This window comes from Apaloderma vittatum, unplaced genomic scaffold (assembly GCF_000703405.1).
Source record: "Apaloderma vittatum isolate BGI_N311 unplaced genomic scaffold, ASM70340v1 scaffold8083, whole genome shotgun sequence".
NCBI classification, from domain to species: Eukaryota; Metazoa; Chordata; class Aves; order Trogoniformes; family Trogonidae; genus Apaloderma; species Apaloderma vittatum.
The window spans coordinates 454-18,242 of record NW_009708528.1 but is presented as its reverse complement, the minus strand read 5'-3'; the positions used below and the strand labels follow the sequence as shown (position 1 = coordinate 18,242).

The 17,789-nt window shown below is 46.5% G+C and overlaps 2 protein-coding genes across 2 annotated transcripts; one reads left to right on the top strand and one right to left on the bottom strand.

Moving 5' to 3' along the window:
* The first annotated feature begins 552 nt into the window (after nt 1-552).
* POMT1 (protein-O-mannosyltransferase 1) lies at nt 553-12,696 on the top strand. The gene is made up of 19 exons (XM_009866584.1): nt 553-685; nt 971-1,077; nt 1,663-1,713; nt 2,053-2,199; nt 3,257-3,368; nt 4,089-4,154; nt 4,545-4,638; nt 5,085-5,240; nt 5,804-5,934; nt 6,150-6,245; nt 8,262-8,354; nt 8,883-8,979; nt 9,071-9,163; nt 9,658-9,778; nt 10,042-10,139; nt 10,719-10,832; nt 11,318-11,444; nt 11,957-12,134; nt 12,353-12,696. The coding sequence occupies exons 1-19, from the start codon at nt 564-566 to the stop codon at nt 12,525-12,527; spliced, it is 2,178 nt and encodes a 725-aa protein (XP_009864886.1). The 5' UTR covers nt 553-563; the 3' UTR covers nt 12,528-12,696.
* Nucleotides 12,697-15,533: 2,837 nt separating this feature from the next.
* Nucleotides 15,534-17,685, bottom strand: UCK1 (uridine-cytidine kinase 1; the record flags this gene model as incomplete). Its single annotated transcript, XM_009866586.1, has 5 exons — nt 15,534-15,831; nt 16,256-16,304; nt 17,134-17,228; nt 17,317-17,459; nt 17,589-17,685. Coding segments are annotated over 5 exons (572 nt in total), but the record flags the coding sequence as incomplete, so codon positions are not given.
* Between the last annotated feature and the right edge of the window lie 104 nt (nt 17,686-17,789).

The window sequence follows — 17,789 nt, the reverse complement described above, 5'->3', positions numbered from 1 at the left end:
GCTCTGCCTACAGTAGAGTTCGGTGCTGCTTTCTGCAACACTGCCCCTAGGCTGCGCTAGAGCCCTACAGCACCTGCACCCGTGCTCCAGTAGAGGCTTTTTAAAACAGGATGTTTGCCTCCTGCCCTCCCCAACAAATTTGCTCAATTTGCAAGCGAGTAACTCTGCCTCAGCAGCCTGGTGCCTGTGCACGTGGTTTGCCTGTCGCTAGCATCAGAATTTGGACTGGGAGGTTTGCTTTGCATAAAGCAGAACGTAGGCTTGAATTAAGCTTTTGTGAACCAGCGCAAGAATAAGCAGTTTCTAGCTTAGTATCAATGACAGAGAACCATGGCAGATTAAAAGTAAAATGTGTTTAGTAACTTCATTTTTAGAATTATTACTGTAGCCACAGCAGAAAGCATGTAAATGTGGAAGGCAAAAGAATTTTGGAAGATGAGTTGCCATGAGCTGATAGGAGCAGAAAAGTAGTGGTGCATGATTTTTGTCGAATGATCTCCATTTAACTTTGATTAAAAGTCGCTCTTCTCTGCTCTCGGAGGTTCAGACAGACCTTTGGCAGGATGTTGGGATTTCTGAAGAAGCCGTTTGTGGTTACTGCAGAGATCAATATGAACCTCGTGGCATTGACCGTGATGGGATTAATAAGCCGTCTGTGGGGACTTTCCTGTCCACGGGCTGTAGTGTGAGTAGAATAGTTTATTTTCTACTCCAGTGATGCATACTTTTGTTTTGTAAATATTGAGTAAGAAAGCAGGAGCAGAAGAGCAGAGCTTGCCTGATGTCAGCATCTGTAAATACGGCAAGAGCGTTTCCCTAATGGAAGCTCCTGAGGGGAAGGTCAAGGGGCAAAGCTGCTGTGCTTCATTGTACTCTTAGCTTTCCGCCAACGAATCAGTGTTTCCTTTCTGAGTATCCCTGTAGGATTCTTGCAGTGAGATTTGACGTATTTCTGCCTCTTGTGTTTCAGTTTTGATGAAGTTTATTACGGCCAATTTGTTTCGCTCTACATGAAGAGGATCTTCTTTGTGGATGACAGCGGCCCGCCCTTGGGTCACATGCTGCTAGCTTTGGGAGGTGAGGCGTCTCCTGAAACTGGGAAGTGTCTGTTGACAGTTGCTGCGGAGGAGAGAAGTCGTGGATAGAAATGTCAGATCCTGCTACTAGGGAAGAGCACAAGGTAGCTGGAGATTCTGATATAGAGAAAATTAGAATTTCCCTTATTTAGTGTTGTTAGGAGGCTGGTGCACAAGCGCTGGGGAGGTGGTGGAGCCATGTACTGTTATCCAGTCCTTAGGATAAAGAGAAAGGTGAGATGAGAATTGCTAGTGACAGAAATGCTAGGCTACAAGCAGACTTCCAGCCCTGAGTTCCTTTCTGTAGCTATGGACCACATGAAAGTGTCTGTATGGGAAGAAGAGATTAAATATACATGTAACTTTGTCACTGAGAATTTATTGTTCCATGTTTATATTCTTGGTGCCTCTACACATTATCAAGGAGTGCTGCAGGCAAAACAGTACAAAAGAGGACCCTTTTGAAAAGGTGGGCTTTCGTGCATGGAGAAGCTGTGTGTTTGGGAAGTCATTCGAGGACCAATTTAGCACCAGTTTTTGTACTTGTTTTGAGAGTGGAAATTATGAATTGTTGCTTATGTTGTAGGTTACTTAGGAGGATTTGATGGAAACTTCTTATGGAACAGGATTGGAGCTGGTAAGAGCTGATTTTAACTGTCTCATTCTTTTAGGAGAATAAGCAGTGGCTGACATTCCTTTTGCCTGACTGGTGGAAATAACGCTTTATCTGACACCTTCACTTTTCCTCTTAAATAGCAGGTCTCTAACAGAAGTTTCAGGCGCTATGATCCCGTAGCACAGATTTTTTTTAATCAGTTAAAACTGATTCCAAGTGGTACCAGATGGACCAATGAATTAGTAACAGCTGGAGTTAGATTCCACAACTTGTTGCAATGCTAAGGATTTCTGTATTGATCCATCTTCTCTGCTATTAACAGTTGCTAAATTTATGCACCACTATTGTCTCCTGTTTCAGAATATAGCATGAACGTTCCTGTTTGGTCCTTGCGACTCCTGCCAGCGCTGGCTGGTGCTCTCTGTGTGCCTTTAGCGTACCAGATTTTGGTGGAACTGCAGTTCTCCCACTGTGCTGCACTTGGGGCTGCTCTTCTGATTCTTTTAGGTAAGATTATTCTCCTGAGCCCCATTCTTCATACAGGGAGAGAAGAGTCCTTTTCCCCTTGTGATTTTTGAGGGTGCATAAAGGGCTGGAGGAGCATCTCCCCACAGAACACTAACAACATGTCAGAGCCCACTTTCAAGCTGGCCTCTGCTGAGCCTCTCTGGTCCCCTCTATGCTTAGAGCTCGGCAGCAGGCTGCCCTTTTAGGCTGAGGCTTTATAAAAGTTCATACCATTATTAAGCCAAGTGGGTAGCCGTAACTGCCTCGCAAAAAACCCACGTTCTTTACATCCAAAGAGGCCTGGACGCACTTCCTCAGAGGTTTGCAGGATGGGTTACTGGGTTTTAATAGCAGGCCAGCACTGCTTATAGTCAGAGCTCATTGAATTTCTTCATCTCCAAACTGCAGCAAACCAGTCTGTGTCCTTAGCACCATGATTTGACACTTCTGGTATGCGTAACTCAGTTGTGGGTTTTTTTTCTGGGGTTCTGCTGGCAGCTGCCTGAGAGGGAAAGGGCCTCTCAGCAGCCCTTCAGCAGTCTGATAAGAGAAACCTCTCCTGGCTACCAGCCCTTTAGCAGTCTGATAAGAGAAACCTCTCCTGGCTACTGGCTGCTCTTGATTCTGGCTCAGGGAATCCTGCACAAAGCAGCTCACTGGAGCTCTTTCTTGAGGGTTTGTCATCACACTCATTTCCTGCTGGGGTCACTGCCTTGACTCTCTTTGCCTTGTGAAGCACCTCTCTGGATTTCCCCACATTGATTTTTTTTTTTTTTTTTGCCTTCCTAAGCAAGCACAGCACCTTTATCTTGGTCCTTTACTACTTGCCCACCTCTTTGTCCTTGGGAGACAGTTATGGCCATGTGCTTTGCTCCTGAAGGAAAGCTTTTGTCCCATTAAACCCGACTCCTCCCTATTACAGCCTGTAAGATTGCAAATTAATTGACTGTCCTTAAAGGGGAAGATCCTTCTGTTGAATAATGATGTGATTGTCTGAGCTAGCACTTGCCTGTGGATAAGTTTCTCTAATTTTGTGTCTGTCTCCCTTTTCCAACAGAGAACTCTTTGATCACTCAGTCAAGGTTCATGCTCCTGGAATCAATATTGATCTTTTTTATCCTACTTGCAGTTTTGTCCTACCTGAAGTTCTACAATTTGCAAAGGCACAGGTAAAGCAGGATTGTCTCCCATCCTTTTAAATATTCTTGTGGTGATTCTTTTTGTCACAGACTGTGGGTTTTTTTCTGTAAAAGTCACTTCAGCGTTGTGCAACTCAGTTCATCTGTCTGTAAAATCCAGTGCTTTGACCTCTTATATGGCTGCCCCCTAAGTCTTCTGTTCTGAGCAGTGTTAAAAGTCTATTTTAGCTGGTAGCAAAGTCATGTCTTTTGTGATAAAAAAAAAAATCCACTGGAAGCCCTCCTTTGTCCACCCAGGGTTTTTATTGGAAGGTTTCCTTCTGTGCACGGAAACAGGTCGCTTAATGCTCCCTCATTACTGTTTACAGACACCAAATTTAGAGACCTTTGTCTCTTCTCTCATGACTTCACATGTTCTCTGATCCTTGCAGAGGCTAAAGTAATCTTTAGTAAGGTGAAATTATCTTCAAACTGATCCCAGCAAGTGATTTTTGATACATTTCTTTATCTGTAGTATCAGAAAGCAGTTTGGTTTTGCTTTTCCGGATACAAGGAAATTCATTTAACATCACCTTGTAGGTCACGGCTCAGAGTTGGTGGGATGAGAGTGTTCAGAATGAGATACCTCAGAGGAGAATAAGGAATAGTGGAGTCCTGCAAGTCTTTTTTTAGGTTAAATAAAATTACCAGGATCCTAAGAAGGTGTCCAGATCTCACCATAACATACATCCCTTTGTCCTTTTATTTAAGTTCCTTCTCTGGAACCTGGTGGTTTTGGCTTCTGTTGACTGGAGTAGCTTGTTCTTGTGCAGTTGGGTAAGTGATGACATCTCGCTTTGTTTTGGTACGCTGACTCTCCTGCCTGCCACCTGAGGTGTCAGTGGGGCTTTGGATTTCACCCCTTCCCCTTAGTTGCCTCAGGCTTCAGTAAATCAGAATTTAGGGACTCTCTGCTTTGTGATGTGCCACCTTGTTATCAAGAAGGTTTTCTGTCACTGCGGTTATTTAATGTAATTGGTAAACAAATGGTATCTTCTGATGTCAAAGCCTTGAAGCTTATTTATGTTGTTGTACCAAACTTGGCATGGATCGGAGTCCTTGAACTTCAGTGCACCCTGTTCAGGAGAATGTTTGAAACTTTATGTCTTGTTTTAGGGAATTGTGTTGTTTTTCACTGTGTTTGTATTTTATGCACTTTGTTCTCAGAGTGAAATATATGGGGCTATTTACCTATATGCTGCTCTTGGCCATCGCAGGACTCCACTTCTGGCACATGATAGGAGACCAGAGTTTCTCAAATGTAGGTAGCACAACATACAGAATATATCGTGTGTAACTGTTCAGTACAGGAGCCAGCCTTGCCAGCTCACAGATAAAGATGCTGTCTGTAGATGCATTTTGTACTAAAATTCCTGGTCGTGGTCTGCAAGCCCTCATGTCTTAGAACCATTTCCCAGCTTAGTTGCTGGAGAAGATGGAGTTAAATTTAAGAGAAGCATGTGTATGTGACTGACTTTTTTACTCTTATCCATGTCTTGCTGATCTGTGGCTCAAAACGCATACTGTCGCATGCCTCCCGCTGGCTCCAGTCCAAATCCTCCTTGGAAGTTATCCAGCTGTCCACAAAGTTACAGTTGAATGGGAGTGATAGGGGAAGCTTAAAAAAAGACTGACAAAACAAGCCAAGTGCACTGGTGTTTTTAATATTTGAAGCACGAAACCGTTGAGTTCTTGGTGTTCTTCTAGGTTTCCTTGATGTGCCATTTTCTAGTCAGAGTCCTGGCCCTCATCATCATCCCGATGGCGATGTACCTGTCTTTCTTCTACGTTCACTTGACTTTGCTGTATCGCTCTGGGCCTCATGACCAGATTATGACAAGTGCTTTCCAAGCCAGCTTAGAGGTAAAGGAAATGTGGTCATGAAACTGATTTATTAGGGGAGAAGAGGGGGAAAATCTGTCTTGTCCTCACTATGATCTTGCATGTTTGTTACCTTTATGTCATTTAACTACTTTGCTGCTGTAGTACTGTTTTAAGATGAAGCAATAATGACTGATTTCTCAATAACACATGCAGAGCATTTTCCAGTGAACTAAGAACAGTATGTTCACTCTTCTGCTGAAGATTTGTCCCTTCCTATGGGAAGCTCCATAGAAGCAGATACAGTGCTGAACTCTTCAGGGATGATGTTGTAGGCTACAGGATGCCAGTATGATTTGCTGCAGAAGAGTGCTTAATCTGTCTTTTAGAACCACATGGTTTAGGGATATTCCCTAAGACCCTGTAGTCTTTCAGGTGTTGGTGTATTTGCTTTCTGCTGAGTACGGTGCTACAAGACTCATTTTGTAGAAGGCATTGTGCTGAGATACTGCTATGTTAAACTGACAGGTGATTCTTAATAGAATTTAAACAGCTTCTGGGTTGTTTCTTCTTCTTTCCATTTATCCTTTCATTGTGCTTCTCAGGGCGGGCTGGCTCGAATCACTCAGGGTCAGCCCTTAGAGGTGGCCTATGGCTCCCAGATAACTCTGCGGAATGTGTTGGGCAAGCCCATGCAGTGTTGGCTCCATTCTCACGCAAACACTTATCCCATCAGGTGAGGAATCCGTTTGTATTGTCGGGGTGAAAGTATACTCTGGTTCCTCACCTACCAGTCCAGGTGTCTCAGTTTGGGTCCTGGCATACATTAATCCTTTAGAGCATACTGCAGATGCACAGATTCTCTGTGCTCTCTAGGAATGGAGCCAGTGACACTGTTGAGTGCAGAAAAGTGCTGTTACACACCTGTGGGGTTTTTAACCTTCTGTACAGGTATGAGAATGGCCGAGGTAGTTCCCATCAGCAGCAGGTGACCTGCTATCCCTTCAAGGATGTGAACAACTGGTGGATTGTCAAAGATCCTGGAATGTGAGTATGCAAGAGATTTAAAGGCCAAGCTGCTGTAAGTGTAGCTTCTATATGTTTCCAAAACCTCAGCAGGGCATGGCTGGGGTTGGATGTAACTATTCTCTGCCCAGGGCCATAGATGCCATGTGTGATCATTTCGGCTGCACAGCTGTTAAGGGTGGCTGTTCGCACAATCCTCCTCAGTATGGTAAAAGCATTATTGAGGACTCTGAAATTCTGCCTCAGCTGCTCCTGCCAGAGCGTGGGCTGTGCTGTGCACAAGAGGAACTTTAAAGTCACGTGAGACTGCTGGGAACTCTCCAGGTACTTTGCATGAAAGCAAAGTTCTGCTTTTTGAAGTGCGTGAGCCACCACATTAGAGCGCCTTGATGAGTTTTATCAAACTTGAATGAGTCTCAGAAGAGAGTAGAAATCACTTTTGCAGAGTGAATATTTCTTTGTGTTTAAAGTACAGGATGAGCTGTAGAATCTGCCGCATCAGGAGGGAGTCCAAGTGGGTGCCTCTGCCTGAGACGCCTGCTTCATGCTGAAGTGTTTTGCTATTGTCACTGTCAGCGGAGAGCAGGACTCTTTGTAGTTTTGCCAGTAAAAGCCCTTGTGTGTTATCATTTCATACTGATCAAAAAGTTGCTTTTGTAGGTTTCTTATGTTGCTCTGGGAACTGCATTTTTAAAGTTTAAGGCTATGCTGGCCACTAAACTTTGACAGACACTCCCTGTGATGCCCCCAGCACCCTCCCGGGGGAGATAACAGGGGAACCGGAGGGAGAGATTTTGAGGTTGAAAAAATCTTGAAAAAGTTTAATGAAAAAGAAAAATACTACTAGCAATAACAATGAAGATGTTAAACTATATACACATATTAAGCAAGTATACAAATGTATTCAAAGATACAAGAGAATATGTTAACACGGAACCTGTGCCCTGTATATGACTACTGGGTCCCGAGCAGAAAAGTCCCAGACTGGACGTGGCAGCAGACGAGAGTGCCCAAGTCCAGAGTCCTGATGAGAGTCCAGACAAACCCAGAAAAGGAGCTGTGCTGCTCCCACCTAGAGAAGCAGGGGAAACCAACCTGTTCCTATGAACAGTGCTCCTCTGCGGTTTGAAAACAGGAGGCAGGAACACAGGGAGCGATGAGGAGCAGCCAGTGGCAATCCTCTCAGCACACAGAGCACTAAAGGCCCCAGGGCTTTTCTTAGGGGCCTTTTTATACTGAGCACGTGGGAAGGAACGCTGTGATTGGTCCACAGTCTCCTCCCCTCAGGCACAGCTGTCCCTTGTCCCCAGTCATGATTGCCACCTGTGCCAACAGCCCCAGAGGACTTTTATCCTGGTGCTCTCAAAGGAGGACACACACAAAGTGTCCTGCCAGAAGGCCTATGTGCCAGTAGAAATCATACCCATGTTGGGAAAGTTTATCCGTAGTGCAAACCATTCAAACAGGGACTCTACCAGAACCACAGAACACGAGTATCTTCTTAAAATTCTTCAAATTCAAGCCTCCTGCAAGCCCTGAAAGCTGTGAAGTCTTTCCAGAGAACAGTAGAATACAGGCATGCGTTAGCCTTGTCCAGAAGCAAGATGCGAGTTTGGTCTCCGTGGTGGAAATAGCCATTGATCTCTTATGATTCTGCCAAAAGTGACGCCAGCGGCAGTACAGCCACCTGTCAGACCACATTGGAGCACTTACTCATTTCACAGAAGCCACCAGACAGCTGTGTGGTGGGAATAATCTGAACTCTCTCCTGACTGACCTGGATTCAGACCACTGACCTAATGACTGAGGTGTTGGTATCTAATTACCGATCCTCTGAGTCATTCTGCCCTTAACTCACCTTTGCCTTGATGAGCTTTGTTTCCATTCTGGGTACAATCCGTAGATTGCTTGAATTTCTCATATTGCTGCCTAAATGTCTGTCCCTGCCTGCAGCTTCTTGACCTAACCGGTCATGACAAGGTTGTGTGATATGCAAAGAAGAATGTAACCACTTCCTCTTGGGTGTCACTCCTCCAGGCAGCAGCTGGTGGTGAGCAACCCACCACGGCCTGTCAGGCACGGGCACATCGTGCAGCTGGTCCATGGCATCACGACTCGGTACCTCAACACGTAAGTCCGTCCTTCATCGTCTGCTCCGCCGAGCCTACTGGCTCATTCTGCTTCGTTGTCTCTCAGAAGAACTCCAGGCAGGTGCAGATATTTTGTGCAATTGTTAACTCAGAGTCAACTCCAGAGACTTTGCAGGTGTGCTCCTGCGTGAGTGTACTTCAGTATCACTCAGACTGCGGGGGGAGGGGGCAGTTGTTCTGAGCTTGAGTTTTTTGCTATGTCCCTTCCAAACCTAATTTGTTCATTATTGGAAACCCCAGTGAACAGCGGCTCTGTTTGTCACAATCAGGGCTTGTTCTTCAGCCTGGCAGAGTGGGCATCTGTACTGGCTTCCTCTGAGCCGCTGCCTGGCAGCTCTCGGCAGTGGGGAGGGTTTTCTTTCAGAGCAAACAGTGCAATCTGTACAAATGAGTTACTTTTTCCTTCGTTACTGGAGCTGTTCTAAGCCAATTCAATACCTTTATTGGTTTGCTTTTTATATGAATTTGAGGAACGGTGTTGGAGGATCTTACTTGACTTGTTTTCTAGGCATGACGTTGCTGCCCCTCTTAGCCCCCACTCCCAGGAAGTTTCCTGCTATATTGATTATAACATCTCCATGCCAGCACAGAACCTGTGGAGAGTGGTGAGTGGTCACAGAGAAGAGAGGAGCTCGTCACATTCCAGCAAAAACTTCAGAGACAACATGATAATCAAAAGACACATTTCTGTTGTAGGAAATTGTAAATCGGGAGTCTGACACTGATGTATGGAAGACGATTCTGTCAGAAGTGAGGTTTGTTCATGTGAACACCTCTGCAGTGCTCAAGGCAAGTGGATTTATGTTTATTTGCCTGTATCTGTTACTCCATGTAGTTCTCATAATCTTGTAAACTACTAAGCTCTGCTCCAAAATGCCTAAACCATTAAAACGAATAAAAGAAAGCGGTAAACCTGCTCAGTTGACAGAAGAGCAGCATGTGTTTCAGGTAGTCACACTCATATTTCATTACTTTTCAGCACACAGAGCTGTTCTGCTCAGAAGGTTGTGACCGCCGCACACAGCTGAGCCTTAGGCACTGCCTCAGACACTGATGCTGAGTGTGTGTATAGTGCATAGTGACAGCAGCTGGAATAGTTAAGGATCTCTTCACAGACTTTTCCAGAATCACTGACTTGATGGCTTTAGCATTTGTTGCGACAGTATCGCGTGGTGACTCCTCACATACTTTCTAGCAGTCCCTTGCTGTTATCTGCCTAAGAACTTCCATCCTGAACTTCAAATCAGCAGCACTGTAAATTTATGCTCACCTTTCATTTCCAGCTGAGTGGCGCATCTTTACCCGAGTGGGGCTACCGGCAGCTGGAGGTGGTTGGAGAGAAGCTGTCCAAAGGCTACCACCAGAGCATGCTGTGGAACGTGGAAGAGCACAGATACGGGAAAAGTACGTCTCGGCCACATTCTTGAAGCCGGTTTCTGGGACTGAGGGGTGCATCATGTTGATGGGGAGGTGGTGGTGTGTGGCTGTGTGTTCAGTAGCCTCTGGCGCTGCCGTGATGTCAGAATCCTTGCAAGTCCCCTTAGGCTGTTCCTGCAGTTGGACTGTGTTTTGGAGATACGGAGCCACAGGTGTATCCTGTGCTCTCTACCCTTTCTAGCTTTCTGCCCGTTAGGTGGTTATTTCTGAGTTACGCTGTTTTCTTCCAGGCCAAGAGCAAAAAGAGAGGGAAGTGGAACTTCACTCTCCCACACAGATGGACATAAGTAAAAACCTCAGCTTCATGGCGAAGTTCACGGAATTGCAGGTGAGTGTCTTGTTATTCCCTTCAACTTTTCATGTGCTGCAGAGCCGGAACCTGAGCATTTTTAAACTCAGGCTCTGGGTCTAGGGATTTATTGTTTATTCCTTGCTGATAGTTTGGCATCCTTGCTGAAATGAAGTATTTCTGAATGCACGTGGAAGGGCATTAGAGAGCTGTGCTACTCAGTAACAAATACCCAAGTGATTGTGTAAAAAAATAAAGGGGAGGAAGATCTGTTGGGCACCCAGAATCTTCTGAAACTGAACTGTAACATGTTGTATATGCAGTAGGTACTGTTGATGCCCCTTAGTAACACTGGAGAAATTCATTAAGTGCATTATGTTGCTCGGTCTAGTTGAGAGGTAGCGTCCCTGCCCATGACAGGGAGGTTGGATTCCAATCTAGGCCATTCTATGATTCTATGATATAAGAACAAAATAAAACCTCTGTATCGAGCAGTATCCAATTCTCCACTCCCACATTAGGAATTTAGCACCTGACATCTGGAGCTTTTCCCCCTTGCCTGGCTCACACTCATTGTTACAGTTCTGAAAGCCTTCTCTTCATTTCTTTTTTTCCTAGTGGAAAATACTCACATTAAAAAATGAAGACACAGAACATAAGTACAGCTCCTCTGCTCTGGACTGGATCACAATGGACACAAATATTGCCTACTGGCTCCACCCGACCTCGAGTGTAAGTATGGGAGGGAGAAATAAACGTGATCTTGGTGAAGGAAGCAGATTCAGCTCAAGTGTGAGCTCCGGGAGCACGCGTGAGAGCAGGGCTGCAGCTCCAGCCAAGGAGCTGCTCCACAATGGACTCTTCGGTATTAAGAATGTTTTCCCTGAGGGTTGGGGGATTTTTTTTTTGGCATGTGCTTTGACAGTTGTTGCTTTTAATTAAATCATGTCTTGCACTTCTTTTTTTTGTAAACTGCACTTTTAATAATTTCCACTACTAATTCCATTTAGAAAATGAGTTCATCTCCAATAGTACCTTCTAAATGTCTTGTATTACAAAAGAGTCTTAAAGCAGTGAAGTTTATCAAGACCTTTGTTCCAGGAACAATCAGTTTACTAACCAGGTGCATTCCAGTGTTTAATTTAGCAAGTATGTGTATTTAAACCTACCTTAAAGCACGTTTCTGCTTCTGGCTTAGACCATCTTCTGTCCTTCAGGCCCAGATCCACCTCCTTGGGAATGTTGTCACCTGGGCTTCGGCTAACGTTGCTGCTCTGGTCTACATGTGTCTGTCCCTGTGGTACTTGATACGACGGAGGAGAAAGATTTACGACATTCCTGAAGGTCTGATTCCTTGTGTGTGCATGCACGTGGAGGGGGTCTGGGGCACACAAACTTCTAGAGAGCGATTGTGGTTATCACACTATGACCATCACCTCGTGAGACGATATAGTAGCCAGCGTAATACTTACTTGAATCGTTCTGTGAATGTAGATATCCAGGCCTCAGATTTGGATCCTACTGAGCCCTTTTGTTATGCTTTAGAAGAGGCAGATGCCAGCTGTGTGGGGCAGGGTTTATTTAGCTGTGTTTGTTCCAGCCAAGGTCCCATCTCCTCTGGGCGGCCGGGCAGTACGGTTTGTTGCCACGCTGTGAAACTGCTCCAGTTCGTCTTGATGGGAACGTCATGAAAGTGTGACAGAACGTAACTGTTCCCATCACTTACATGAGGCTGAGTTAAAGGTTCTATTAGCACAAACTGTAGATAGTGGAGGGGGGAAGAGCAAACCATGACAAGTCTTAGAGACTTGAAGTTTCCAGCACCAGTGCTTTGAAATATCTCCCGTCTCCTGCAGATGCGTGGCAGCTCTGGGTATCGGCCGGAGGGTTCTGTGTTGGAGGCTGGGCTGTGAATTATCTGCCTTTCTTCCTGATGGAGAAAACACTCTTCCTGTACCACTACCTGCCTGCCCTCACATTCCAGATTCTCCTGATTCCCATCATACTACAGCACCTCAGTGATCACCTCTGCAGGTATTTGGTTTTAACAGATGGATAGACAAGAGAAGTGACACAGTCCTTTTCTCCAGGGTAGTCACCTTAGCAAGCTGCTGCAGGGGAAGCAGTGACTTTTTTTCCCAGCAGCAGCCATACTTTACCATTTGCCTTTGGAGAACACAGGCCATGTCTAGGTTTTCCTATTGGATGAAACGTTCGGCCGACTTGACTGATCTTTCCCTCTCTCATCCCAGATCTCTGCTGCTCAAGAGCATGTTCAGTGCATCGGTCGTGGCCTGGTTCTCTTCGGTTTACTTCGTCTATTGCACATTCCGCCCTGTGACCTACGGGCAGCCCTCCCTGTCTGCGACTGAGCTGAAGGACTTGCGCTGGAAGGACAGCTGGAACATCCTTATCCGAAAACAGTAACAATTACAGTCTCGTTACAAGCAAAAGGAAGCTCCTTTGATGCAAAGCCAAGTATTTATTGTTAGTATAATAGAAATCTTAACAGTCTGATCAAATAACTGATAAGTAGTCCAGATCTAATTATTACAGGAGAAGAAATTAAAAGAATACTGTTACAAAAAAAAAAAAAGTCTCAATATAGCTGCTATGAGCACAATTCCCAGGTTCTACCTCTGTTAAATTCACCCTTCCACTGCCTCTCGGGCTCTGAAGGTTGCTGACTTCAGACAACACCCTCCCAAGTCCTTTGCAAGGGTTTCTTCTTCCTCTTTGCTGCGAGGATGATGTCGGTGGTTTCTCCCTCCTGGCACGACATTGCACGTAGGGCTATTTTGTGTTTCCTAGCACCACGGTCTGCAAGACCGTGTTACAAGTTACTATAAATGGATAGTCTCTAATGTATCAAATACTTTCCTCTGTTTTTTTTCTCTTACTCCTCAAAACTGGAGTGTCCCAGCTCTAAAGCTTACACATCTTTAACCATCAGTAATTGGCCCTGCAGTCTTCAGCCTCGTCCCATGACTCTAGGCCTCAACAACATGCTCTGTGCCTTGCTTTCAATGCTCTGCTATCATCCCTATCTCGTTACATTACAGCATTAATTTAAGTTTATACATAGTTCATTCTGCATAGAATAATGACTTGCTACTTCTATCTATGTGTAGTCATTTGGCATAACCATAATTTCTATGAAGCTGAGCAAAAAGTACAACAAATAGATGTTAAAAAATTTGCTGTTACAGCTAAACCAAAGCTTCAGGCAGGCCAAGTCAGCCAAAGCCAGAAGAATCCTTTGGCCTCGGGGTGTTTCCATGGAGCCCGTTACTCGCAATGGCAGCTTTGTGTTTGCTGGATCCCGGTGGCACGGGAGCACTGAGCAACGTAGAGCTGATCATGCTGACAAGGAAACCTGCTCTGACTTGTACATGCGAGTTCAGAGTAAAACCACCGCTGGGCATGCAGCCCGTGCCCTGGCCTGCACCAGTGGAGGAGTTCACGGGGCAGGAGAAGGTGCAAGCAAAGGACTGGGATTGCTCAGCAGGGGATTTGTGATAGCTCTGTACAGACATTCAAAACAGTTTTACAGTACCTATGCCACATTTGATTTATTTTTTTTCCCCCCCATGGGGCAGTAGCAGGATCTTGTGGTACAGCTCAATGCTGACCACGGACAGTCCCAGACAGACCGGGATGCTTGTTCTGCTGTAGCGTTCCCCATCGCGCTAACAAATGGTACTCAAGGCTGCTGTGAGCCTCTCCCCACCTCCAGAGGAAGGCATGATCAACCACCACAGTTATTCAAAGTAGGTTTTGGTGACTATTTTGCTCCTACTTAAATCAGCCTCATAGCTAATGCCTCTGTGCAGTAGCTCATACTCTAAGTCTGTCACCCTGAGCTCAACAGCAGCAGCAGCTGGGAAATGAGCTGGTGTCTCCTCGCTGTTAGAGAGCGGCACCACTGAAGTGTGGCGGTCACTAACAGATAACAAACCTTTACTCATTTCCAGTGTCGAAAACACCACAGGGATGAGAGTGCAGACTGCATTAAGTTTTAGGGTGTTTTTGGTTTTTTTTCTCTAAAGCTTCAGCCATTACAGAACTAAAGCTAACGATTCTGAGTTAAGGGAGAAAAGAACTCTTAGAGTGTAACAACACCTCCAGAAGTGTTCCTTCCTGTACCCTTCTGCTGGTGCAATGCAAGTAGCACAAACACTTACCTCGTATATACGACCATTATTTCTGCTCACTGTTTGTTCATGCATTTATTAGCCAAAGTAACACACCCACAGCCAACAAAGCCAGATCCTCGTTTTAGAAAACTAGCAAATATGAAAAAAGTCTTAATAATATTTCCCCCACCCCCAGTCTTAAAATTACACTGTGAGTCCAGACTCAAGAAAGATACCACAAGGACATTTTTCAATGGCCCAACCAGCACTTAATTTCAGAGATTATTCTTTCCCCAAGAAACTTCACGTTGCTGCAGTATCACTTATCTGGGGTAAGCAATAGAAACTGGATGTCCCTGTTTATACCTCCAGCTTCTTGTCTGCTCTTTTTAGAAAACCAGACATTCTTGAGTTTGAACTGTCTGAGCACGAGGGAAGTGGTTCAACCCTGTCTGAGGGCAGCAGCGTGTCCAGAGAGCTGGCTCTGCCATCAGAAGGAGGGTCTGGCAATTCACAGCTTTCCCCCCACCTTGCTGATCTTCCCATCCAGCCCTGGAAGTGGATGGATTCTGCCCAGCAGAATCTGCAACCAGCGGTACAGAAATGCCTTAAAAAACCCACTAATACCGACAAGGTCAAGTTTCTGCTGCCGTGAGCAACTCAATCCAGTTGGAGCTCACGCATTCAGGAACTCTAGTGAAGACTATTTGGGTACAAAAATTACTCATACAGTGTGGCAAGGTTTGGGAGCTTAGAAAGGAATAAATTAGGAACTGGAATCACACTTCTTGGGCCTGTCCCCGCGATGAACCGCGAGTTCCCGTTTGTTCCAGACCATCTCCATCTCAGGGGAGAGATCCTCTACAGGTCAATCCTCCTGCCCCCACATTCTGCTAACAGGCAGAAGGAGGCTGGCCAGCGGGCGGGCAGTGCCAGAACCCAAGGTGCCAACAAGGTGGAGAAGCACGAGGCCTACACCTGCTTGTTAAAATCACCAGGGGGTGAGCTAGTCCTAGTCCTGGATAGGTCTTCCTGCTACAGAAGATCATCATCATCAGGGAAATGGGGGAACTTGCTAATCACCTGGTAGCGCTTAATTTACAGCGAAGACATTGGGCGTTAGATCTCACTCTGAAAATTGAAATAAGGTAAGTAGCACTGCCCATCACCAGCTCGTCAGGTAACATCCTAACTCCAGGTGGTGTAAACGGAGGAGTCTGGGAGAAGAGAGGGCTGGTAGCCCAACTCCTCCCTCTCCCCTCTGCAAGAAGTTTCCTGGCACCAGTGTCCCCTCCGCTGCTAGGATGATTTAAAGGGCACTTGACCAACCATTCTTTTGAAGTTCTTTCCCAAAGTTGTCTTCGGTGTTGGTCTGGACTGGAGGCAAATCCCTCAGACACCGACAGGTTAGTGCGGACGGCTGCTGGACTCCAGGTGGGAGCGTTTGCCGGCCGCCAGCACGCTCGTGCTCTCCGTCTGCTCAGGGAACGGGCGCTTGTAGGTCCGGCCGTGTCCGTTCATGGCCCCTCGCTGCCACTTGCAGATGTCTCCATTTAGGATGTCTTGGATGTGCTGCACTATGAGGTTGATAGCAACTGCAGAGGAACAGGAAATACAGGACACGTGGGCTTCCTTGGCCAGGCTCTCTAGAAAATGTGCAGCACATGGCCCTGCCTAACTCAGGTTTTAACAACAAGCCCTTCAAATAGACTTTGCAGTGAGGTCAGACCTCAGCAACACACCTCAGTGGAAACACCAGCTCCAGCACTGGTGTCCCGTCTCCAAACACAGCCCCAACGCTGCTGTCCTGCTCCTCGTCTCCAACCACACGTCTCTGTTCCCAGCCCTCCACTGATAAGCAGCCGCTCCTCCCCGTTCGGCTCCGAGCAGCGCCCACCCCTCCAGCAGGGCCCCCTTCCCTCGGTGCAGGTGGAGGAGGCAGGGTGTGCTGCCTGCTCTCTTCCCAACCCCAGCGTGGTCTCCCCAGAGAAATCAGGCAGAGAACTAACTCCCTTTTACCCATGTTGTCAACTCCTCGGGGGATGATCACGTCTGCGTACTTCTTTGTCTGCAAAACAGCAACGGTGGTGAAGACCGTTAATGGGGAAAGGCAGCTTTATTCTAGGAAGAAGCTACCAAATGGGGCAAAGCCAGAGGGGTTTCTGTGCCCTGGGGCTGCAAGTTAAAGCTCTCAGTCACGGTAACACCTACATGAATTGAGAAGTCATACTGGCCAACGAGCACTGGATTTAAGGTCTGGGATTGCCCCTTTGCAGTGGGCAGAAGCAGCAGGTCAGGCACAGAGTACCGGCTTTTACGCTTGTGAAGAGCTGCTGCCTTCAAATGGGTCGCCCGCTCCAAGGCTGAGGTCTGTTTGCTCAGAGCTGGTTCGAATCAGCATTTCACAAGCCGCTGCTAACTCCCTGCCGAGAGCCAAGGCACCTGACGCGCACGTGAAATTCCTCCCTGCCTCTGATGGCATTTTATTGATCTTTACCACCCTATCGCCCTACTTACAAAAAGGCTGGCAAATTCAGCATTTCTAATGAGTACTTTTACAACGCCAGAACCGCTTTGATCTAGAGCAAGAGCTAGCCTTTTCCGTCTTATTCAAGGCACGTACAGGATTTTGTTCTCAGAGGTTTCTTTGCAAATTACTTTTGATTACGCGAGCGCCTAAATTAGCCTCACATTAATGGCGTGGCAAGGAGATGCAGTAATGGTCTGCCTCAGGTTTTCACCAGCGCTCCCTGTGCAGAGGGAGGCTGCTGGAAACCAAGCTCTTCTTTCTTCAGGCAAGACTTAAGAATAAACGCAGAGCTGGAAATTTCAGCCAAAGGGAGCCACGCTAACATAACCATGATACAAACAAATCAAATTAGGGAAACCTTTAGTACCGGTAAGCAGAACTCCTCGAAGGCAGGCTTCACGAACGTGGTGTACTGCGTGAGGATCTGCTCAAGGTCCCTCCCACGCTTCATATCTCGCAGAACTGGGGTGGGAAGATAAAACCCATGAGCCTTACCGCACGGCCAAGGATGGATAAGGAACGCGAGCGGCCTGTGACGGCAGAGCATTACCCCTGCGGGACAGCCGGACGTCGGAATCCGTGTCAACAAAGAGCCGCAGATGGAACATGTCCCGAATGTCCTGATTGTAGAAAACCAGGATCCCCTCAAAGAGAACAACGTCAGCAGGATAGACCATGGTTGTCTCCGCCAGCCTGCCGGGAAAGAACACGCGGAGCACGCTGTTAAATGGGTCTTTCGCCACAGCTGAGCAGCCTGGCCCCAGGCCCAGCTCGGGACACCCACACACACACCCCAAGAACTCACACAAAACCGAAACCCACCGAGAGTGCGTCACAAAGTCGTACGTTGGTACCTCGACTGTCTTCCCCTCAACGATATTTTTCAGGGTTGTATGCATCAAATCGTTGTCAAAAGCATCTGCAAGAAGAAGTTTTTAAGAGGAAGATGTTCAGCTGCTGCTGTACCAAATGTTCCGCTCAGGAAAAACTTCCTGTCCAGCATCACACCTGGAAAAAGGGAAC

Coding starts and splice junctions, on each gene's coding strand:
- POMT1 (XM_009866584.1), top strand. CDS start 564: ATGTTGGGATTTCTGAAGAAGCCGTTTGTGGTTACTGCAGAGATCAAT. Junction 8,355..8,882: donor ACGACTCGGTACCTCAACAC/GTAAGTCCGTCC, acceptor CTTGTTTTCTAG/GCATGACGTTGCTGCCCCTC. Junction 9,779..10,041: donor AGAGCACAGATACGGGAAAA/GTACGTCTCGGC, acceptor GTTTTCTTCCAG/GCCAAGAGCAAAAAGAGAGG.